Source organism: Botryllus schlosseri, chromosome 2, assembly GCF_051294905.1.
Source record: "Botryllus schlosseri isolate E-star chromosome 2, Bs_hap1, whole genome shotgun sequence".
NCBI lineage: Eukaryota > Metazoa > Chordata > Ascidiacea > Stolidobranchia > Styelidae > Botryllus > Botryllus schlosseri.
In genome coordinates, this window is record NC_137237.1 from 30391600 (window position 1) to 30416679 (window position 25080).

Sequence of the window (25080 nt, forward strand, 5' to 3'; positions counted from 1 at the left end):
CACGTCACAATTTCCATTTGGCTACAGGCAATTTGACGGTCATTTTTGACCCGCTTGCCGAGCATTAAATTTGGTAAAACGGATATCAATCGAAAGCTGACTCTGCACTGATTACGAAAATATTAATTTTATTTTGCTCGTTGCCCTGTAACTCCCACAATCAGCCTCGAATTTTTCATTGTTATGGAGATTGGGATTGGGACGCAACAATGCTGTATGGCGAAACGAGAGAATAAGAGCCATCAGGCAGCATTGTTGCGCCCCAATGCCAATCTTCATAACAATGAAAAATTGTCCTTCTAAGCTACCCTACCCTACTATAATGATATGAATTGTGTTTTCAACAGAGACTCAAGTACGCAGTCATGATAACTTACATTCATACAGTTATTATAACCCTGCTGGTCATCACCCAGTCCAGAGCACTTGATCAAAGTAACTGTATGAAATTGGAGAGTGTATATAATGCAATATGTCCGAATACGCCAAAACATGCGATCCACCAAGGGCCACCAGGCAAAACCGGTCCAATCGGACAAAAAGGTGATAAGGGTGACACTGGTAGCCCTGGGCCAACTGGGCCGTCAAAACAGCCAAATTACCAGCCAGTTGAAGAAATGATCTCAAGCAGAGTTCAAGAAGGTCGGTAAACGCTTTATGTTTAGGGATGTTAAAAGTTTTATGCATATATAGACCTACATACGGTCGTACCACCAGGGCGTCCCTGCCATACTCCTGACCCCAAATTATAGTCGCCCAAGCTCGAAGTGCACTCAAAATTAATTCCAAATCAATTTGACATCAGGAATTTTTATTTGTTTTAATTAGTCGATTTAGAAATTTTCTTTAGTGCGCTTCGCGCGATATACTGTCACAAAATTTTGCAGATGTAATCAATGCATAATTTTCTCAGTCGATTTACAGTTTAGAGTTAGATTCCCTGTTATGTGAAGAAAATACTATAGGAGTCGGTGTGTTTAACGTTACAGGAATCCGAAGCAGAGTCGGAGTTGGTCTGGAGTCGGAGTCGACGTTAACGTATAGCTGGTAAAGTGAACAGAATCACGAGCCTTGGTTAAAATTGCGTAAATTCATAAGCGAAATCCCTCAAGGGATGATTAGTGAGTTTTATTCACTGCATAGTTACTAAGGCTTTGCCATCTGTAATTAATTAGCATGGAATTTTTAGCGGCAACAAATTCAATAACTTTGATACATGTCGGGACTATATTGGCGTAAAAGTACATTCCACGTGCTACTTTCTGCAGTATGAATAGAAGTCAACGGGATTCTACTACAATTCAAAGTCAGAGAGTGACGGTGGGAACTGCGGAGTGAAACAACAATAAAATCGCATAAATGCCGCCCAACATAGCGTCACCGTTGTACCGTCAATGGGTAGCGGGTGCAAGGTCGAATGAGGTCGACTGCAGACTCTCTTCCTGTGTCGTGCAATTCATCTAGGCCAGGCCTGGGCAAAGTGCGGCCCGCGGGCCGATTGTGGCCGCAAAAGGTTGCTTGAAATTCAAAACATAAAACCTACTTCGTAATGATGCTGCGTGGAGCAAAACCATATGATATATATCAGTGGTCGGTAATCTTTTTGTCCGAAGAGCCTTATTTTTTTCAATTTTACCTCCCAAAGAGCCATATATGTCAATCATATATTACGTCACAATTGAAAATTTCTGACGTCATGGTAGTATTAATTCGAACTCTCTACCCGGGATTCGTCGTGTGCGCCACTTTTTTCTGTAAAAACTCGAACTTATCATGTTGGTTGCCTTACTTGAGCATGCGAAACTTGAGTTACGAGAACGTAGGTTCGCCGTGATGCTCCTTTTAAATGCGAGAACCCATGATCACATGCGTAGGTGGAGCCAAACATGGTCACTACAGCAATCTATATATAGGCCTACCCAATCTAATCTGTTAACGAAGATTTTGAAACCTTTAATTATTATTGGTATTTTCTATTGATGTTCATCAATGACTAGATTTTGAACATTTTTCTCCCAAATTCCCACAATTTGCATTTTCTTAATCGAAAATAAAGCACGAAACGATAGGTCAGGCACACGCGGATAAAGCCCACCATTGATAACGCAATTCATCGTAAATAGCTTAGAATTTATTATAACTGATATTAATCCAATGTAACTGTGGCACTGATTCCGAAAATTTAAATACTGATCGATTTCTCAATTCTCAAAGTATTATGCCGTAACACAGGGGTGGCCAACCTTTTTAGCCAAAGGGCCACATTTGATTGACAAACTATTGCGCGGGCCACCAGCCGCGCGAAGCGCGAAAATTTTTCGAAGTTCATAGGTCAATAATATTGTCATTTTACTATATTGCGGGCCTGCTGTATATCGCTGGGCTCCGTTTGCAAGGAATTGAATATTCGGCGCCTGGACATATCGATATCGGAAGCTTTGAACATGCGTCAATCATTTTGGGCCTAGGTTTCATAGTCGACGGTCTTTCTGCAAGCGCAAACGCAAGGTCGCATATGTTGAATGACACTTTGTCTCGTAACCGCGAATATAGTTACACTCCATCTGATACATTAGGTATTCTACCATTTTCACAAAAGGGTAATAATATTAAAAACAAGAAATCGTGTGACAACATGTTGCGCAAAGCGTGAATTAGATTTTTACTTATGATATATCTATCGCAAAGTATTCTGTTTTATTGTAGTGTACGAAGATCTACCATAATGTGAATGGCTCATGGATCTGCTAATGCGTCGGAACTGATATTTTATTCATCAAATCTCAAGAGTTGCGGCCAGACTCATCAAATTTTTGGTTGGCGTTGCAAGTTCACAATCTGTGCAATCCATTTTTGATAATAGTACTAATTTCGGAAATTACCTCGCGGGCCACTCAAAACTGTCTCGCGGGCCACATGTGGCCCGCGGGCCACGGGTTGGCCGGCCCTGCCGTAACATATAACGTTGGGCTACACGCCTATTTTTATCGCCGGTAGAGCTACTTGCCAATCAAGAACGTGGATAGCTATAGCGTTGTTTGTAAATCGAGTTTGTAATTGTGAATGTCACGTCCACGGCAGTTCATTTCGCGCCGTAGATCAGGAAGACAATGTGTATTTGAAAACTGCGTTGTCATATTGGTGTCGCCATGTCTGCTATTCTCTTTGATCAATCAACGTATCGCGCAATCCGAGATTTCGAGTCGGGTAGGCTACATCGAATGCGCGGGTGATATTGGTCGCCGGCGCGACACTTGAATTTGAGGATTTTGAAAAGAGTTCGATAACAAGTCGCTGCAACATTGTCCAATTCAGTACAAAAATAAATATTTGTCCAAGAGCCATATCTTATCCCCTAAAGAGCCATATTTGGCTCGCGAGCCATAGGTTCCCGACCACTGATATATATAAACTGAACCAGAAATTCGTCTAATATCATGCCGCGATTACGCAGCCTATTATGTACCTCACGCGTAATCCAGATTCAAAATAAAGTCAATGTAGCAAATTAATGCCGTGACAATTGAAGTCACAAGAAGTCACCAAACCTTCTCTGCCGCCATTTGTCACATTGCGCAAGACACGATCTGTGTTCCAAATTGTTATGTGATACGTTTCCAAACCCCTAATTCGTAAAACAAGTCAATCATTTACCGTGATTTCTATGAGTCATCATCAGCCATAAACGATGGACGGGCATGTCAAAAAAGGAAGCCGAAAGTTTTGATTCAAAGAAGCTTCAGAGGACTAAATATTTGTTTACAGAAGTCTGGGGACAGCCCGCCTCTTTAGTAGTTAGTGCCGAGCAGATCGCCGTGTTTACGGTGTATAAATTAAGTCGGTTCCATGACAAAAACACAAAGAATTTTTGAAAAACTGCTAGCTCAACAACAAGGCCATTTCGCCAAGCTGCCCACTGCACGGAAGCCAACGAAAAAGACAGCAAGCTTCATAGTTTCCCAAATACGTTTTAATGTATTGATAGAAAAAGGCGGATAGGGCTTCAAGGATAGTTCAAAATGTTGAACATTGTTTCGAAATATGACGGCAAATAAATATTATATTCTGGTAATAAACCGTCACTTCCTCATTCCCTAGTATCAGCACATTCAATGAGCGCCATTTTGTGTAATTCACTGCTTTTAATTTCGAAATAGAATTGATACGCTGTAGAATACAGCCAAAATTTCGGACTCGGCCCGCCAACAAATTTTCAGCTCCTCATTTGGCCCACGGAGAAAAATATTTCCCCACCCCTGATCTAGGCCCTCCGTGGTCGTCCGATAGGCCTACGTATGAACGTTGTCCTCTACAACATAATAGAATGAAAATGACCTATGCCCACGAAAAATCGATAATTATATCATCGTGGTGCGATGATTTATGGTTGTTGATACCCCACGAATAGGAACATCCACAGCAACCCTAGTCTAACAGAGCATGAAAAATACCTTCTTTTATTTTCAAAGGTTTGCAAAGTATGATGAGGACGTTTGAACGTGAGTCCGACCGATTCTTACACAGTGTTTCACGACGATATGACTATACATTATTGCAGTTTGCTATATGGGAATGAAGTCCGGATTACTTCCTGACTCTGCGATAATTTCATCGACATACTGGGGTGCTAGACACGAGCAGTACCGAGCGCGTCTGGATAATAGGGTGTCAGAAGGAAGCACGGGCTCGTGGTCATCGAAGACGAGTGAGTAATGAATATATTCGATGTTATTGTTTATCAGTGTTGGGATGACTCGAGTCATGACTTGACTCGAGTCAGTCTCGAGTCACCTTTTTCGTATGACATGACTTGACTTGACTCGAGTCACTTTGCAAAAATGACTTGACTTGACTTGACTCGGCGCTTCAGAAATGTGGATTGACTGAAATGTGACTCGGAGCAAAATTCACGAGTCAATTTCAAGTCATTATAAGTAAACGGTGTCGATTACATCACCCTATCTTATGTACGTTCGGGTTATTCTCGATACGCCGGTGTCACTTGTGAGACCAACCAGTCATTCACTGATTGTACGTTTCACTGATCCCCTTTGTCACATCGCAAATAAATTGACTGCCAACGAAACGATCACAGCTTACTTTGTCGTAGTCGTAGTAGCAGTCGATTAATCTAATAGCAACGTATCTTTGTTTCTTAGACGGATCAGTGCTTATTGCGCAGTGCTCACCTTTACCAACACTCTTGTATGATTTAAATCGAACGAATATAGTTTGTGCCTTTATATTCTCCCGGATGTGTAGATCGGTAGTGTCTATTGTACCACATCAATTTGGTCAACGTCTCGAGGCTTCGTATTCGATCCTCTACATTGGCTGATGAAATCAGACTGTAGCATATAGCTATAGTTACTTATGTATTTTTTAGCAGTTTTACGTATGCGCGAGCGATACAGCACCTTTTTGCATGTATATTCAACTTTATATTCGTTATTTGATTCAAGATAAATGGCCAATTAATCCGGCCTTCACCCAGTTAGCAAAATGTAATGACTTTGCATCATCACTCATACTTTGAAAATTCAATTTGACTTGAATCGTGACTTCACTCGTGACTTGACTTGACTTGACTTGACTCGATTCACCTTTGAAAATCGATTGACTTGACTTGACTCGAGTCAAAATGTGCAATGACTCGAGATGACTCGTGACTCGAGGGTAGTGACTTGATCCCAACACTGACTTTTATGCGCACAGCCCATACTTGCGTTCGCGTCCATAGGTTTGAAACTGCCGAATGTGCGATACCGAATGAAGAAGTAGTGTGAGACCCGACAAAGGTTCTACCAACACGGCCTGAAATCAGAGGCCGTATATTGGTAAAATCATAGCAAGCCACAGTTTTTTGTAATACCCCACCGATTTTGATTCCATGGTAACAATATATTACATTTATATGATTGAATAAAATCGTCCGTGCGGTAACCAAAGCTCATATCGCACAGCATTTAGTAGGCCTATATGCTATGCAACAGAATCAGCTATAAGTATATGATTCTCATCCATTTATGTAGTTGGGGAGACCGGGGACAAATGTAACTAGGGGCAAATGTAACAATCGACCTCACCGCTAGTAGGGTGGATAAATCGCCTTGATATTTTGTGTGCTCATGTGGTAGTTATCTCTCCTAACATGTCTGAAGTTACGTTGAGATACGACGCGACACTCTGAAATTATTTGAAAAAAACGGAATTTTTCACACTTGAGTAAATATTTTCTGATCTGGAATAATTTGTTCAGACGAATAATACCTCAAGTGGTTACAACGTAATATATGTAGCTGGAACAATGTTACCACAGTCTACCGTGATGATAGGAAAATTAGGACTTGCATCGCCGGAAAGGTACCATACTGAGACATTAATCATGGTCGAGCGTGTCAGGGGCAAACGTAACACTCTGTTACTTTTGCCCCGTTACAATATCTTTTCAATGCTGAATATCTTTGTTCATATGATGGTATTACCATTTATCTACTGCAGAAGAATCTTGAAACAGCCAGAAGTTCAATACCAGAACAGATAATACCTTGCCATACCAATTCTAACATGATTATCTGTCGGAACGGCCATACAGCAGAGGTGATGTGAATCTTACGGTTCGGTTATTTCCGTGATTCTACTACCCTTTCTCATGTTGATCGACTTTTGGTGTGTCAACCTTCAATGGTCACTTAAGAACTTGTCCATGACTGAATCCTCATCCCCTGACTTTGGGCATGACCCAATTACATTTTGTCATTTGTTGTGAAGAATTTATTTTAATTTTGTACAGACAGGAGAATGCCATTAGCTTTGACTCCACAAAATGTTTTGTCCTCGTTTTGCTACACTATTTAAATATTTTAGCCACGTCGGTTTCGCACCTTCGCAGGTGATCCAATGTCCAACCCATTGTGCACGTTGAACAACAGCACCTTGGTAGAAGATGCCTAATATGTGTAGGGAGATGATGGAATGAATGTGGTTCTTGAGCTCATGAAGAAGGCACGAAGGGTGATATTGTATTCAAATGCCAAAATGCTATGGGGCGTAACCTTGAAGCGTTCAAACTTCTATTTCTTTAGTTTAATGCATTAATACAAGTTGTGGTCGCGTTTTCGTTGTTCATTTCGTTTGCTTTTACTTATAAATAACACTGTTATATTTGCCCCGCATGGGTGGTACAATTGCCCCTGGGTACGGGGCGATTGTAACATTTGAGCGGCGATTTTCGCGACCCAAAATTTCCATGATTGAGTGTTGATTGAGTTCCATTTTTGTTTTTATATAAACTATCGAGTTGTTAGCTTCTTTATATAAAACTTTGGAAATGAAATTTCCATGAGAACAACACGCATTGTTGGAAAATCCAAAAAGTGTTACAATTGTCCCCGGTCTCCCCTTCTCATCATTCAAATATCTATTTTTGCTTTGTAATCGACTTATCGGGCCATTTTCGCAATGCATAATCGTACTGTAAATTGATCTTACAGTACAATGTAATCTTTTCGGTCGGCACTCATTCACACGCACCCGTATGTCTTTCTCGCATCCTCGTCTGTGTCTGTCCTGTTGACTTGAACTGCAGACATGCCATATTAATACAATATATCTTGACAAACAGATACAATTGGCGAGTGGATAGGGGTAGACTTCGGAACGGTGAAAAATGTAGCTGGGTTGATCACGCAAGGGCGACCGCAGGTTCTCAATCAGTGGGTCAGCAAATTCAAAGTATCATGCGGAATTGATCGGAATAACTTTCAGTTTGTGATGAAAGGCGATTCTGAAATGGTAAGTGTCACGAAGTAAAATGACACGATGCCAGTGGTTCTCAACCATTTTGGCTTCGCGGGCCCCCTCCAGGTTTAGTTCAAATTCAGCTCAAATATGGTGCAACCGTCATCTGTCTTGTGCAAATATGAACTGTCGGCTTGTGAAAAACAGCAGCAAAATGACTTTTCTTGAAACTAACACCATACTTTTACACGTGTGTTCTATTTGTTCGGCAACTAATGTTTTTAATGTGCAGCTTCGAACTAGAACAACTCATTACCAAGCTGTTGGTCTAGTGTGCCCCCAACTATTTTCATTCTATAGCTACAACGCACGCTGTCACGGTAAGCGGATGGCTATATCGGCAGATTCAAATGTTGGGTAAAGAATTGCGAAATAACGATTGGTGCTCCTTTCAAGTAGCGACAAATGAAAATAACACACAGCGACATATATTTGCCATGAGGATTAATGCTTCACGAAGGTCAACTGAACAATCATACGTATGATTATTGCCTACAATTCCCTTGATGCATATATTGCGAACTTCCCGATCGTACAGCGGCAAGATCAGCTTGATAATGATTTATGTCAGCAGCCGTTGATTTCAATGCTTCGATGTGAACTCGTCATGTTTTATTTGACGAGTAGAAAATTTCAAATCTCTGGCCGGTGTAGGCTTCATTCTCCCCGTCTAGCAGCAACTGCGTAAACATAACGAAACATCAATATTTACATTACTATTTGAATCTAGGCAGAGTATAGTGATTACAATCGTCCTCCTGCAATGTACTGCTGCCTGTGTGTATTGATAGCCTGACATACGGCATCGAAGAGTTTTTTTCAATCATACTACTACATCGAATAGATATTTATTACGTGTGGATAATTCGCTACGAAATGATGAGAAAATCTAATACTTGTGAAGTAATAATTATCATTGAGCAGTGGAGTTGGGAAATCCAACGTTTCTGCTATCAATAACCGGATAAAATATCTCACCATATTCCTTGCTCACGAATCTTCAGCTTATATCATAGTATTTGTAAAATGTACGAGTAAAAATTAACCGTCTTTTACAAAAAGTCGATTCGATAAGCGAAATAATCGATTACGAATATTTCGATTTTTTTCGAATGTAATTGCGATTACGATTACTCCAGAATCCTGCAATCGTTGCAGCCGATTACGATTGCAAATCACTATTACCTAGTGTTACCATATTTGGAGAACCGTAAAAGAGGACACTTTTCAAGAATTCTGAAATATTTGGTACCGGAAAAGAAAACTGGTGATTTTGAAATATTTTTGACCGACAGTACAGTGTGGACTAAAAAAGGTCATCACCCTGACTCACCTCATGGATTACCCGCTTTTTTACAATACCGAGTGGTACGGTTGATTAAGAAAAAAAGGTCATCACCCTGACTCACCTCCTGGATTACCCGCTTTTTTACAATACCGAGTGGTACGGTTGATTAAGAAAAAAAGGTCATCACCCTGACTCACCTCCTGGATTACCCGCTTTTTTACAATACCGAGTGGTACGGTTGATTAAGAAAAAAAGGTCATCACCCTGACTCACCTCCTGGATTACCCGCTTTTTTACAATACCGAGTGGTACGGTTGATTAAGAAAAAAAGGTCATCACCCTGACTCGACTCCCGAATTACCCGTCGCGCCGTATTTTTCGTTGTTTGTCTTGGCAACTCTGACGTTCGCTGCGTCGGCGTCGAGTTTTTGGTCGTATTTCAGTACTTCGTCCAGAAACGAAGACAAATTCCCAAAAAAGAATACATTTAGGCGTCCTCCGAGGACACTTTCAATTTATTTAAAAGACGACAAATCCTCTTAAAATAGGACTTGTGGCAACGTCCCCTATAATTTTTGACGAGTCCGCGCACACTCACCAACTCACTGCGCACACCCCTGTACAACAGTGCGTAACGACTAAAAAAAAGGTCATCACTTCGGATTTTTTGTGCGAAGAGATCGTGTCAGCACTGCGCATTTTCGCACGTGCCCAGCTTGGAGGGAACATTGAGGGTAACCCTACTATTACTCCATGTCTGGTACCTTACTCCAAGGAATGGTGTGAACCCCTGAAAGGTTCAGGTTCATGTGAACGCGAACCTTTTTAAAAGGTTCTGTGTGAACGCGAACGGGAACCGTATGACGTCACGTGACGTCATATTGCTCATTTCAACCCTACATTTCAGTGAAATGATATATTATTGTGCACGATACCTAGCGACGACTCAGGTCACATTATGCCGCAATGCTGAAGTACATGCTGACTTCGCCAAATGTATCAACTGGAGCAATCAAATGCTATATTAATTACATAAAATCAATATCTTCCGTCCCTTTGTCAACAATTACGACGAGGACTTGCAACGGAATAAAAGCTTTACCGTAACGGTCTAGAGCCAGACCTGACAATGTATTGGCCGTCTGACTATACCTACCTACATATATATTGAGCAGAGTGTAAAAATGGTTTCTATACTAGCTACCGATATTACCCCACAGACAGGTTATACAGTAGCCAACACCCCAATCGCATGGATTTGATTTTTGTGATGCAATCGACATATTAAATAAAGATGCATCCCCTACGCCTGCTAAATTTTTTACATAGACGACGATGTGTTATTTATATCAATTTCATTGATTGGTTGAAGAAGCATATCATTCGTTGACTAGTTATACATGTAGTGTATTTCGTTCTTTATTTTGCATGATTGTGGGTCAAGCTCACAGCAGAGATTCACTAAATATTCACAAAAGGAAAGCTGAATATTTCGAGCAAACTTTTGTAACAACGCATGTAAAAACTTTGAGATCGGCAAGGTACATTCTACTTTAGTGTTGATTTTTTAAATGCTGCCAGTGCCATGCATAGTGTGGTCTGAAGTTGAAATGCAAAGAATTTCAGCCAAATATGATATAATGACGTGAAAATTGTAATACATGAAAAGGTTCACAGTGCAGGACCTACCAAGGTTCGTTTGTGAACGTGAACCTCTAAATTTCAGAGGTTCACACACAGAACGCGAACGTTACCTCACGTTCACACCATCCCCACTTACTACCTTGCCGATTTCGCACTTCGTCATTAGCAGTATATATTTGGACCATTTCACTTCTACGTACATAGCTGTAGCATGACGATAATATGGTGCTGCGATCTGAGCTATATACCTACTACAGTGATGTCTTATTATTCGCAGATTTTCACTGGGAACTCGGACTTTGAAACCAAAGTCTACAATCGCTTCCCGGATGTAGTTTCCTGTCGATACATTCGACTCTATCCGCAGGAATGGAACATTCATATCTCTTTGAGATTTGAATTGGTGCACGGCCACTGCTTCGACATTAAGCCGCTTTAAATATTCGTATCCAATATTTCATTCGTAGTAATCGTAGAATACTCGATGGTGAGGAAACTAGCTACGCTCCGTACCTTACTTGACCCTGGATGAGTTATTGGTCCGTAGCGAAGGGATTGCATTTCTATCCAAGCTGTCGAATAGGATTTCTAACTCGAATGTTTGATACTTTCGTAGCAGCCGTGCTGATCATCAACTATATATAGAGAGAGGTTTCTTACACTTTCACGTCTACTTCTGCAGTTTTGTAGCCAAGTGTCGTCTAAAAAGAGAAGTTTACATAATTTTACCAGTATATTCGACAAAGTCCGAGACTATTAGCCTACCTTATATTGCGCATATGGCGATAACGCAATGTAAATTGGAAATAATACATTACATTAGTCCTGACAGGATGGTGATTTCCGCTTGCTTGTATCGGTAGTTAGGGAATAATTTCTTGGATATGGATCAAGAATAAAGACCATGGGCGGGCAAACTACGGCCCACAGGCCGCATGCGGCCTGCAACACCGTTTTGTGCGACCCTCGAAAGCCTCGAGAAACTTTATAAAAATATTGATACTTAGTACTTGATTAAACTTCTTCTTGATATATTTCAACATGATAATGATAAGTCATATTTAGTGCAAGTTTTTGTAACTTTTGCAAGTTTTTTTACAGCTCATAATCTATGTAGGCCTACTATGATGTTTTAAGCTGCTTGGAGAAATTCTATAGTGCAACTTTTTGCAACTTTCCTCTATTATTCATTATTCATAGTCACCTGTTACTGCAACTTTCATCAAATATTGCGTAAAAATGTAGAGGAGTGATTTAAAAACATGTTATAAACTACTTCTAGTATGGTTCTACTCTCTTCGATTTACATAACAAGAGCAATATGATGGGTTAGCTGCATCTCACTGTTATCTATGACACGATGGAGAGAAGTTCAACTTCCCTTACCAAGCACGACGGCACCCGAATAATACAAAATACTTCATCTTTATCAGACCGGATAACAAACAGATCTCCAGTGCAGTGTATATAACAGGGGTCACGAACACGCGGCCCGCATGCGGCCCGTGAGGTCATATTTTGCGGCCCGCGGCCTGATTTGGGGAAAATTTGGAAGAGCGTTCAATAAACCATTTCGAAATGCCGAAATTGATTTCAGTTTAAATATATTGTTGTTGTTGTTCAAAGTAAGCCATTCTACTGTGCCCAATATCACTATTCCTTCGGTTCGGCATGGTAATATCATTATATGGAGGAATAATTTGCTGATATGAATGGGCTTGGGCATGTTGCCTTGACGTGCAATGGCCCACCACTGCCAAGACCGGGAGGCTTGATAAACGACTTCGGGCTCTCCAATAGACCATGCTGTACGTGGATATCGTTTTCCAGCAAGTAGGCTATCGTCGTACATTGTCTATAACTAACCCGAATATCGATTCTCCAATCCTGGGGCGGCCAATCTGCGGCAATAGGAAAAAAATTATGCGGTCGTCGACACTCACTTCAATTAGGATGTGTTGGCGGCTTTCAATATTATGCAAATTGAATTTACGAATTGACTCCCTAATTAATGTGAGGTTTGAATTATTCTTGAAATTTTCTTCGCGCTACGCGCGCTTCGATGTGAGTTGATTTTGGATTTTAATACAGCAGCGTCCTTTGTAATCTGAGTCCCACAGTACAGATGCGAACAGTAGAGAAAAATGATGTACCCCATAAAGAAATACCAATTTTTAATCGTGTTCTCCTCATCTCGAATTATTTTTTTTCTGGTAGACCTGCATTTGGGCCAATCCAATATATTTCCACTATAACGACAATTCTAATGGGAGGTCAAGAAATAACTGCATGCAACATAGGGGACTAATGAGAATTGGCCTACCCAAAGATGCACCACAGCATTAATAACTCCTTTTATGTTTTTGAAGACACCCCCTGCATAAACGCTACCGGTGAATCTGATCACATAGGCCGAGAAAGGATGAATATTTGATAGTAATATGTGAAACTATACTAATATTAAATGATGAAATTCACTCATGAAGATGAAACATTTTTCGCTCTTCACAATATGACTATATTCACGATCTCGGTGCCCATAATAAGCCGATATGCGTAGATAGATTGGTCTGGAGTGTATACCAGCAATGGACATGGTGAGTTTGACGTGGATATTTAGCCCCAGTTTGTTTATTAACACTATGCACCATAATGCGGCCGCGGGCTACATGTATGAGTAATCGAAATGCGGCTGTGAATAATAAAACGGATCCCCACCCCTGTTTTAGTTGCTACAGAGTGTTGTCAGGTATCGTGCGCAGCTCATAGTTCAAAACATAATGAAATTGATGAGCATGATATTTTTTGTTGTAGGCCTATTTGTGTTTGTTCAATAAGATATTATTCATTTTGTGGTGACTATGCCCATCGCCCATGTAAGATAGCACAGCATTGTACTTACATATAGTTATCATACGTAGTTGTTAAGCTGCGTTGGCTATGTTAATTTCCATATTGAAGTCATGCGGCCCGCGGCCTCTAGAAATTTTGAAAAGTGGCCCGCGACCCATTTTGAGTTGGCGACCCCTGGTATATAGGGTTGTATTTAAAACAAACGATGTTTTAAAACACTTTGCTTAAAACATGTTTTGAACAGTGTTTTAAAAAAAGGTCTTTTAAAAAAAAACAATTTTTTCATAAGTTGTAAAATTATGCCATAATTGTGTCAATACTTTACAAACAACATGTTGTATGAGTCTACGTACAATTACCACCCGATATAGCCGACGTATATCGATATGAGAGGGCTGGAACCCTCAAAATAGGAGTGTACTTGAATCCTAGCCTCAATGTAGCGACTAGCACATTTGGTGCATTTTCTGCTTCTTTACCGTTCTAATGTATGTTAGCCGATTGAATGGTAAGGTGGGCATTAAAAACAGGAATGCATTGTAGTACAAACCCACACAATCCGAGTAATTGATGGCGGTTATTTATGGATAGGCTTACGGGCTTCATTCACTTCGGGTCATTACAAACGTGGACAACAAAAGTTGGAACCATCACATTCCTGAATCTTCTGAAATTTGATACATACGTATAGATGAGTTGGTTCCGAAGACAAGAAAGTTTAGAGGAAAATTGAATTCCGGGGTCAAAAGTTACGTCACTTTTAAAATTGACGATTTTCTGCTCATTTCAGATCTGCAGCATTCAGGTTTTATCAATGTAAAATTCGAAAACGTGTAAACAGATGTTGGATTACAGTTGGGATTTGACACTGTTTTCTAAGTAGCAAGTCTAATGCTCTATATTCCCATGTGGTATTAAATGCCATGCGGCGTAGGGTGAAAGGTTAAATTGAGGCGAAACTTGATCGATGGTCTGAAATCGGTCAGGCGTTACAGAAATTCGAATGCGAATTGTTCAAAACCCTATAATATTCAAGCGAGTAGGGTATCATATGATAGGCTTACCATATTTTGGAAATCTAAAAAGAGGACACTTTTTCAGAAATTTGCAACTTGCAAAACCGGAGTAGAATTCTCAAAAACAGGTTAATTTATCCCACTTTGTGATCGGTTGACTAAAAAAAAAAAGGTCATATCTTTCGCATACCGTTTTCCACTCCACATTGCCAGGTTGATGACTAAAAAAAAAACACCAGCCGGAGCTTCACTTCTGTGCTAATTTGCGGCATATCACTCGCAATTTGCTCTAAATCTGACCTAAATTCTCAAAAAAGAGGACAAAATCTCAAAAAAGAGGACAAAAGGGCGTCCTCCGAGGACACTTTCAAAAAAGTCAAAAAAGAGGACAAATCCTCTTAAAAGAGGACGTATGGTAAGCCTATCATATGAAAGCTGGCTTCAAGGACAATTTTTCATGGCTGTTTCATTTTGGTTTTTCGACTGTAAGGTGCAACCTGAACGCAACATAATTGATAATCCCATAGGTGACGAGTGACGACCCGAGCGCTCAAATTAAATAAAGTTGATCTTATTTGGAAGCTACTGTGGCACTGATTTCAAAACTACTGTCGCATTGATTTCGAAACTATGTATTAAAATCTGATCAGGGCAACCGAACCCCCTCGCAATACACCTCAAATTCTGAAAATCGGCATTGTTCTGAACAATCGCAAACACGCAAGGGCCATTGTTATGTTCATTGTGCTGCGTCGCTGCATGCGACTGTTTGGAACAATGCCGATTTTCAGACGTTGAAGACTATTTCGGCGTGGTTTCATTGCTTTGATGAAATTTTAATGTATATTTTCAGAATCAACGCGACAGTAGCTTTCAAATAAGATCAACTCTACTTAATTTGAGCGCTCGGGACATCAGCTATGGGATTATAGCAATTATGTTGCGTTCAGATTGCTGAGCAGTGATTTACTCTGGGTAAGCAAGCATGACGACGGGTGTTGCGTATCTATCCGTAGGTTAGTTATCTATATTATATCAGTGTTCTTTGCTCAGTTCATATGTGTTGTTGGCATTATCAATGTAGCAAGTTTTGGAAAGATCAATATAGAAAGAAATTGATTACTACGTAGGGTTACCATATTTTGGAATGGAAAAGGAGAACACTTTTACCAAATCAGAAAAGTTAGTTGATCAAGTCTGAAATCAGTCGATTTTGCTATTTTTGCTGGAAAATCTGTGGAGTCGACTAAGAAAAAGGTCATCACTTTTGTTCAACTCTCGATTTACCTACTTTTTACTTAAATTCAGTGGTGTTGACTGGAAAAAGGTCGTCACTCTCAATCGACTCCCGAATTAACCACTGGAACGTCCTTAGTAGCTATTTAACGTCATTTCTGTCGATTTTGAGTCGAACCTGTCTGTTATCCTAGCAGTAAAAGCTGTAAAGGAAGGCGAATTGCCAAAAAGAAGGACATTTAGGTGTCAACGGAGGACATTTTTATAAACCTGAAAAAGGATCCTAAATGAGTATGTACGGTAACCCTATGTAGCCGCCCGACCTTTGGCCCTGGCGCGGCAAGACCACTCGGGCATGCAGCGGGAAAAAAGGCATAGGTTTCCGGTAGAGAGTGGAGTTCGTTGCGTGTTGACTGACCAGTGCGTTTGTTGGTTATATATATTAATACATCTGTTCCAATCGGTGATCCGTCTGTATCCAGGAAGAACCTGAAAGGAGTAGTCATCCTCTTCTGCTATAAAGTGTTAGATAAGCGAGGGAACGGCTACAATGGCGAGCACGCTGTCCAATTCTGGATACCGGTACGACAGGGATACGCTGATGGAGGGCGGAGATTGTATCGACGGAGCCGAAGTATTTAATAGTTTATCAAGAGATTTGGTGAACGTTGCGGATACACAACGGGAAGCTGTGATCAGAACAACCGAATTGCATAAGGTAGTAGTTCTTCTGCAGCACGAAGTGGCTACTTTAAGCCAGGAAGTGCACGTTGTGCGTGAGAACCAAGATGACATTCGTAATCAAAATCAGCTAATTCTGGACCTTCTGAGGACCCAGAATATTCGAAATAAACAAACTTTGACAGGAAGGCTACTGAGTCAGATCACGAGTCAGTCAGCTCATCTTGCTCATCTGCACCGAAACCGGCTGATGGCGTTAAAGCTGTACAAAATTCACTACCAAAACAACAGGTAGATGCTGCTTGTACACTGTACAGTACCGGAGTTTAGCACCGTCGGAAAGTCTACTTGGGCAAGCACTCCTCGGCAAGTTCGTTTCAGTTTTGATCGGAGTGGTTTAACAAATTGGTCAACTAATAATGGTGGTACCTATCAGATTGGGTCGACACCGCCACGTCACTTCAATGGTGATGGAAAGGAACCGTTGGAGGATTACTTGGAACATTTCAAGGCTGTTGGTGAGCTGAATAATTGGGATGAAGGCGTTGCCGCATTGCATTTGGAGGTGTGTCTTGAAGGCCATGCTCAGAAGTTGGCTTTAGAACTGAAAGCGGAAGATCGCCGGGATTATGACAAGCTGGTAGAGCACCTGAGGAAACGCTTGGGTAACTCGGCCCATGAAAAAGACTACGTTCGCGAATTTTATTGTCGGGAAAAATCTGTTCAAGAGTCTCCTGGTGATTTCGCTGTGGCATTACAAAAGTTGGCGAGAAAGGCCTTCCCAGGTCGTGACGAAACTGATGTCAACAACTTGATTAAAAAACAATTTGCTACCGGCTTTGGGGACGAAAAAGTCGCAGTAGCTCTGTCAATTGAACGCAGAGACGCATCACTGTGGGACCTGGTTGGCCGAGCACTGGAGGTGTCGGAAATTCTTGAAACTTCCAAGCCCTACGTGATGCGTAAGCCAACTGTTGCCCAGATCACAGCAAGCAGGACGTGCAGTGGAGGTTGCGAGCGTATTGGTAAACCGGAAGTGTCCGACTTGTCACAGACGATAGCCAGTTTAGAAAACGAAATAAGACAAATGAAGAGTACGTTCAAAGAGATCGGGGGATTAAGTTATTCCGCTCCTAGTCAACGCAATAACTTTGGTCAAAGAAGACGATTTGATGGAAATTGTAGTCATTGTGGGATTTATGGTCACTCTGCTAATCTCTGTCATGTGCCTGTATGTGAGTATTGCGGAAAACTTGGACATTGGGAGAATGATTGCTGGACAAGGCCGAAGAATGGTCCGAGGCAAGACGATGATGGTCAAGATAATCATCCTACTGAAAAAACAGCAGCTTCGAAGGATTTTTTAGGGAAACGACCGGCGACCAGCAGTTCACGCCGCACTGGTACGCCCCCGGCCTGGAAGAATTGATTTGCGCCCTTGATTTAAAGGTAAACTGGTATGCAAGTATTGGTATTGATGGTTATTCTTTCCAATTTCTGATTGATAGTGGTAGTCCCGAAACATTTATTAGCCTCGAACTATTTGGCATTTTGGGTTATCCTGTGGATGCGTTGGAACCGATTATGAGAGACTTTACAGTTGCAAATGGTTTATAAGCTTGATGTTGTTGGCAAATTGTTGTTGAAGCTTTGCATTGATGGTGTATGTAAGGAGTTGATGGTTAACGTTGCTAAGCTTGGTACTCCTGTGGGTATTTTGGGACTTGATGCTCTTCGTGATTTTGATGTGATATTGTATGCTAGAGAAGAGTGCATCAGTGTTTGTGGCAGAATGGTGCCTATTGTTAAGCCTACTCAGAAAATTGTATGCTGTCGTATCAAAACCCAGCATTCATATGTGATACCGAAAATGAGCGAGAAGTTGATATGGGGCAATATCTCTTGTCCTTGGACTGATCATAACTGTAATGTGACGGCTGTGATCGACCCAGTTGGCTCTTTTATTTCTGAATTTGGCGCTCGGGGTGTGTTTCTTTATTCTGGTATTGTAAACCCAGATTGTGAAAAAGTGCCATTGTTGTTGGCAAATTTGTCTGAGGAGGATGTTGCCATTCCTGACTCCTGCCTAATTGGCTTGATGCGGCCAGATGATGTTGGTTTGACACAGGTCTCTGCAATTACTGAAGAGAACGAATTGTTGGCGAATGTGAATGAAGTGCCGCTACCAGTAGAAGAGTTCCAGAACAGTGAAAATGTTGCCTTGCTACCAGAGTCATTAAAGACCATGCTGGATGATATTGTGGATTTAACTGTCGATCAGAGAGTAAGAGTTGAAGAACTGTTGAGTGAATTTCAAGATGTATTTACGGTACCAGGTGGAAAGCTTGGTAGAACTGATGCCATCAAGCACCGCATAGAGAATTGGAACCGGTTAAAGTGCCCCCTCGTAGACTTGGCTGGGCAAAGTGGGACGCTGCGAACAAAGAAATTGATAAATTGTTGGAACAAGATGTGATCGAGGAATCGAATTCGCCTTATAATGCCCCACTGCTATTAATTCCTAAAAAAGATGGTGTTTCGCATCGCCTTGTGTTGGACTATCGCCAATTGAACTCGGTTACTGTGAAGGATGCATACAGCCTCCCCAGGATTGACGATATACTGGATTCGTTGGGTGGTGCATCTTGGTTCAGCTGCCTGGACTTGGATAGTGGATTTTTTCAAGTCGAAATAGAGGCGACGGATCGATATAAAACCGCATTCTCCTTGCCTGGTCGAAATCACTATCAGTTTAAAGTTCTGCCTATGGGAATGTCTAACTCTCCGGCCCTTTTCGAACGCTTGATGGAAAATATTCTTCGAGATGTTTTGCGGAAAACTACGCTTGTATTTGTTGACGATGTAATGGTCGACAGTAACGATTTTGATCAAGAATTGGCAAACCTTCGGGAGGTCTTTTCACGAATACGCTCAGCTGGGATGAAATTCAAGCCGAAGAAATGTAAATTGTTCCGTCGTCAAGTTGAGTACTTGGGACATGTTATATCAGGTGATGGCATAAAATGTGATGACAAAAAGACTGCTGCGGTATGAGACTGGCCTATCCCTACAAAACTGAAAGAGTTACAAAGTTTCTTAGGAACGGCGACATATTATCGTAAATTTGTTCCGTCATTCGCCTCTATTGCCAGCCCATTGACAGACCTGATGAAAAAAGGCGTGAAGTTTAAATGGACAGGCGAATGTCAGATTGCATTTGATGAGTTGAAAAGAGTCCTTACGTCGACTCCGATTTTATCATATCCTCGACGGGATGGCGGCATGTTTATATTGGACACTGATTGCAGCGGATTTGCTGCTGGAGCCGTGCTGTCTCAGTTGCAAGATGGTGAAGAGAAAGTAATTGGATATGCCAGTAAGGCATTGAACAAAGAACAGATGAATTATTGTGCTACGTACAGAGAGCTATACGCTGTTCGGTGGGCTATAGAGCATTTTCGGCACTATCTATGGGGGAGGAAATTTGTTTTGCGAACTGACCATTCCTCACTGCGTTGGCTTATAAATTTCAAAGACCCAAGCGGTGTTGTTGCTCGTTGGATAACATACCTCAGCAGCTTCGATTATGATGTTGAACATCGGGAAGGAAAGAAGCACGGAAATGCGGATGGTTTGTCTCGACGTTACAGAAGGAAGTGTAGCCGTGTAGAATGTCTCAACTGTAATGAAAATGATCCTGCTTGTCATGCAACTGTTGCTCCTGTGATTGCTGGCGTGCATTCCGTTACAAGCTCTGTTGATCGTCCTTCGCCTGCACCGAACTGGTTACATACGTTGTCAAATGGATAGTTGCGTGATTTGCAGATGACTGACTCAGACATTGGGACTGTAATATCGTGGAAAGAATCTGTCAGTGTTAAACCTTCTTCTGAAGAGTTGCTGTTGCATTCTCACATGGTCAGAGTCTTGTGTTCGCATTGGAAATTGTCATCTTTGCGGGATGGCGTTCTGTATCGTGAATATTTAGATGTTAATCCTGGCTGTGATTCAACTTTTCAAATTGTTTTGCCCATGTCGTTGCGTAGGAAATTATTTATCGAATATCATGCCTTGAGAACAGGAGGCCATTTGGGGCGGGACAAAACTTATGTCAAATTGCGAGATCGCTTCTATTGGCCTGGTATGAAACAGGATGTGAGTAACTGGGTCAAATTTTGTAAACCTTGCACTGCAAGTAAAACCGGGCATGGAAAAAAGCGCGCTAACTTGGTGAAGATGCTTTGCTCTGAACCCTTGGATAGGATTTCGCTTGATTTCGTGGGTCCTATGCCATCTACCGAACTGGGTAATAAATACTTGATGGTGGTTACTGATTATTTTAGCAAGTGGGTAGAGGCATACCCGATGAAAGACCTTCTAGCTTCGTCCGCAGCCGACATTCTTGTGACTGAATTTTTTTGTAAGTTTGGAGCACCAAATATTATCCACACTGATCAGGGTGTCCAATTCGAATCAACTTTATTCCAGGAAATGTGTGAATTGTATGAAATTTTTAAGACTAGAACTACTTCCTATCGACCTCAATCTGATGGGCTCACTGAAAGGAATAATAGGTCCATTCTGCAAATGTTGACAAGCTATGTAAATGACAGCAGATCTGATTGGGATGTCCATTTACCATATTTATTGCAAGCGTATCGTTCAAGTGTTCACGATTCCACTGGGTACACTCCTAATAAGCTATTTCTTGGTCGTGAAGTTACTTTGCCGAGTGACATTGTTTATGGTAGACCTCCCAAATGCACACCATGCAAATGTTACACACAATATGTTGAATGGTTTTCTGCTGCCAGTGTTGATGCCTTTCAATTTGCACGCGAGAAATTGCGCAGGTCTGCCGTAAAACAGAAAACATACTTCAATCGACATGTTGAATCACAAGAATTTGAAATTGGCTCTTTTTGTTGGTTTTATTATCCACCTAAGCATCGAAAATTGTCGTCGGGCTGGAATGGTCCGAGGGAAGTCATTGATAAATTGGAGAACTTTGTGTACCGCATAAAAAATATTGACAATGGAAAATATCGCATAACCCATGTTGATAATCTTCATCCTTATATTGTTGAGGGCGAAGAGGAATTCCTCAACCCCAGTCATGTTGTGCCTGCTGATTCTTCACATGCTGTTGTTGATAGCATGCCTAAACGTCGTCGTGTCCGGCCTACATATTTAAATGATTATGTAACTGATTTCGATTGATCCTAATGTTGCATTTCATATTGCCATTTTCTATTTTCGTTCGCTTTACATTGCTGAATGTTTGCGTTTTTCTTTTTCGTCTCAATTTTTAACTAATGTTTCCCTTGCTGTCTTGTCGCATGTGAGTGATCCTGCTGTTCCTGCTGGATCACTCAAACAATGGACGGGGACGTGTAGCCGCCCGACCTTTGGCCCTGGCGCGGCAAGACCACTCGGGCATGCAGCGGGGAAAAAGGCATAGGTTTCCGGTAGAGAGTGGAGTTCGTTGCGTGTTGACTGACCAGTGCGTTTGTTGGTTATATATATTAATACATCTGTTCCAATCGGTGATCCGTCTGTATCCAGGAAGAACCTGAAAGGAGTAGTCATCCTCTTCTGCTATAAAGTGTTAGATAAGCGAGGGAACGGCTACACCTATTACTACGAGTACGATACTTGGAAGTACTGAATCGTCTTAATAGCTTACGATTACAGATAACGATTAAACAGGCCATTCGGGGCACAGAACTTGAGAATAACACGAAGCAATAACTTCATATTGGCAATGTATTAACTAAAAAGCTTTTCGACTGACTTTCATCAGTAGCGAACGTCAGTAATGAAGTGAATCAAATTCGAAATTGAGGAAATATTTAGTCCGTGTGATGTTATAATTCCAAAACAAACACAATAAAAAGTATGATACGGTAGTAATGGTAGACTATAGATAACTAACCTATGGATAGATGCATCACGTGATTCACGGTCGAGTGATGCCACAGTCGCAGATTTGTTGTCGCTTCATAGCATGAAACGGCAACGTAATTGCTAATCCCATAGATGACGATCCGAGCGCTCAAATTTAATAAAGTGGATGTTATTTGAAAGCTACAGTCGCGCTGATTCTGATAATATACATCAAACTCTTATCAGGGCAATGGAACCACTTCGAAATACCCCTCAAAGTCTGAAATTCGGCATTGTTCTGAACAATCGCAACCACGCAAGTACCATCGTTATGGTCATTGTGCTGCGTCGTTGCGATTGTTTAGAGCAACGCCGATTTTCAGACTTTGAAGCCTATTTCGGGGTGGTTCCATTGCCTTGATGAAAATTTAATGTATATTATCAGAATCAGCGCGACTGTAGCTTTCGAATAATATCAACGTTAATAAATTTGAGCGCTCGGGTCGTCATCTATGGGATTAGCAATTACGTTGCTGTTTCATGCTATGAAGCGACAACAAATCTGCGACTGTAGCATCCAGGGCTTTGGAGCAGCCGGAAATTTAAACTGCTCCGGCTCCGGCTCCGGAGCTTTCTTCTATCATACATTAGCTCCGGCTCCAGCTCCGGAGCGGCATTATTACCACTGCTCCGGCTCCAGCTCCGGCTCTGAAATTATCGAATGGGACTGTCTATATCAGGGGTGGCCAACCCGCGGGCAAAATGTGGTCCGCGCGAGAGGGTTTTGCGTGGCCCGCGATGTAATTTCCTTCCTATTATTATCGAAAATGAATTGCTCAGATTTTGAAATTGCAATGCCAACCGTAAATTATAACTCTGGCTGCGACATTTGAGATGTTGGTGGCTAAAATATCAGTTCCGACGCATTGGCAGGTCCAGGGTCCAGTCAAATTTTCAGTAAATCGTCATACATTACAATAAACTAAAATAGTAGTGAAATTTTTCTTCGCGCTTCGCGTGTTTAATTGTCACACGATTTCTTGCTGCCTACCCCCTGCTGAAAATGAAAAAAAAACGCCTAATTTACCCGATCGAGTCTAACTGTATTCGCAATTACGGGATAAAGTCTTTTCGCGTTTGCGCTCGCATAAAGATCGTCGACGGTGAAATGTAGGCACAAAATGATTATCGCATATTATCGGAGACCTTCGATATAGATGTGGCCAGACGCCGAATAGTCGTGTCCTTGCAAACTGAGCCTAGCAGGCGGTATACTATACAGTAGACCCGCAATATACTCAAGTAATAATATTATTGACCTGGTTTATTTATAAACTTTGTAAATTTTACCCGCATGGCGCGGCTAGTGCACCGCGCGCTCGATCGTCAATTTCATGTGTCCCTTATAGACCAGAAGGTTGCCCCTTCCTGGTCTATACAGATTACTAATCTACCCATAGGTTAGTTATCTCTAGTAATCTAGAGTCTGTCAGCCGTCAGTAACATCCGATGTAGCAACGAAGACATAGGTGCCGCCTTGCCGGCTTGTGACGTCATAATGAATACTTGTCACTTGTCGATAACATCATAGTTGCACTAGAACGCCCTTAACTCTATGCCATTGCTGCGCACAGCATTAATATTAACGCCTGCTGTTTAATTATGATAAATCAGCAGATGTGGTTGTTGCATATATAATAGCATCTTATGAAATACGTCGGAGCCGGAGCTACTCCTGAAATAACGGGCTCCAGCTCCGGCTCCGGCTCCGGCTGAATTTTATTTAGAGCTCCGGCTCCGGCTCCAGCTCCGGTGAAAACGCCTGGCTCCGGGGCTCCGGCTCCGGGCTCCGGCTCCGGCTCCAAAGCCCTGGTAGCATCACTCGACCATGAATCACGTGATGCGCATCTATCCGCAGGTTATTTATCTATAGGTAGACATGCGAAATAATCGATCAAGATTACGATTAGTTCGGATTTTTTCGAATGTAATCGATTGCGATTGCGATTACTTAAGAATGCTGTAAACGTCGTAATCGATTATGATTACTAATCACGATTACGCCATGTATATTGTATGTATATGGTCTGTAATTCGGCATTGCTTTGATCTCAATTTTTGCAGTAGCCTGAATCCGGTACATTACGATCGATACAACATAATGGCAGATTCAAATTTCTTAAAATATACCAGAAACCGTGGTAATTTAGATCACGCTTTGTAATATTCCAAGAAATACTTGAGCAACTGTAAATTTCCATGTAAAATCAATTCAAACTCATTTCCCTGTGTTTACATCGAAATTGTCAGCAGTCACAGATTAGAATAATCAATATTCATCGTCTGTATCATTGGTAATTCATGACGTGCTGCAAGTCCATTGAGATGGCGACTCTCCAGACAAGGTCGAAATTTGTATAACGAGTAATGCTAAAACAATTTATGTATAAGCCAAACACATGGCGGGAAATCTAAACATTGACACTTCCCCTAGGTCACGCTTTCTAATATTTCTAGACAAGCCAATTCGTGGTATTCATCATAGATTCTAAATACCCTGTAAATATCTAGTTCAACATCTTTCCATGAGCTGACTTCGGGCCTACATCGCACGCTTCACCAATCACCAACCATAGACCTAGATGGCGGTTTCAACGAGAAAATAAGCCATTGCCA

General features: G+C 41.4%; 2 protein-coding genes across 2 annotated transcripts in view; both read left to right on the forward strand.

The window, feature by feature from the left end:
• LOC145457575 (transient receptor potential cation channel subfamily V member 6-like) overlaps positions 1-25080 on the forward strand; it is a 343103-nt gene that overhangs the window by 55042 nt on the left and 262981 nt on the right. The window lies entirely within an intron of this gene.
• Positions 343-11188, forward strand: LOC145457702 (retinoschisin-like). Its single transcript, XM_080335979.1, has 5 exons — positions 343-642; positions 4470-4499; positions 4559-4705; positions 7625-7794; positions 11010-11188. The coding sequence occupies exons 1-5, from the start codon at positions 366-368 to the stop codon at positions 11169-11171; spliced, it is 786 nt and encodes a 261-aa protein (XP_080192105.1). The 5' UTR covers positions 343-365; the 3' UTR covers positions 11172-11188.

Excerpts from the sequence above, each read along its gene's own strand:
- LOC145457702 (XM_080335979.1), top strand. The coding sequence starts at position 366 with ATGATAACTTACATTCATACAGTTATTATAACCCTGCTGGTCATCACC. Across the intron at positions 4,706-7,624 it reads CTCGTGGTCATCGAAGACGA|ATACAATTGGCGAGTGGATA; the intron begins GTGAGTAATGAA and ends CTTGACAAACAG. Across the intron at positions 7,795-11,009 it reads TGAAAGGCGATTCTGAAATG|ATTTTCACTGGGAACTCGGA; the intron begins GTAAGTGTCACG and ends TATTATTCGCAG.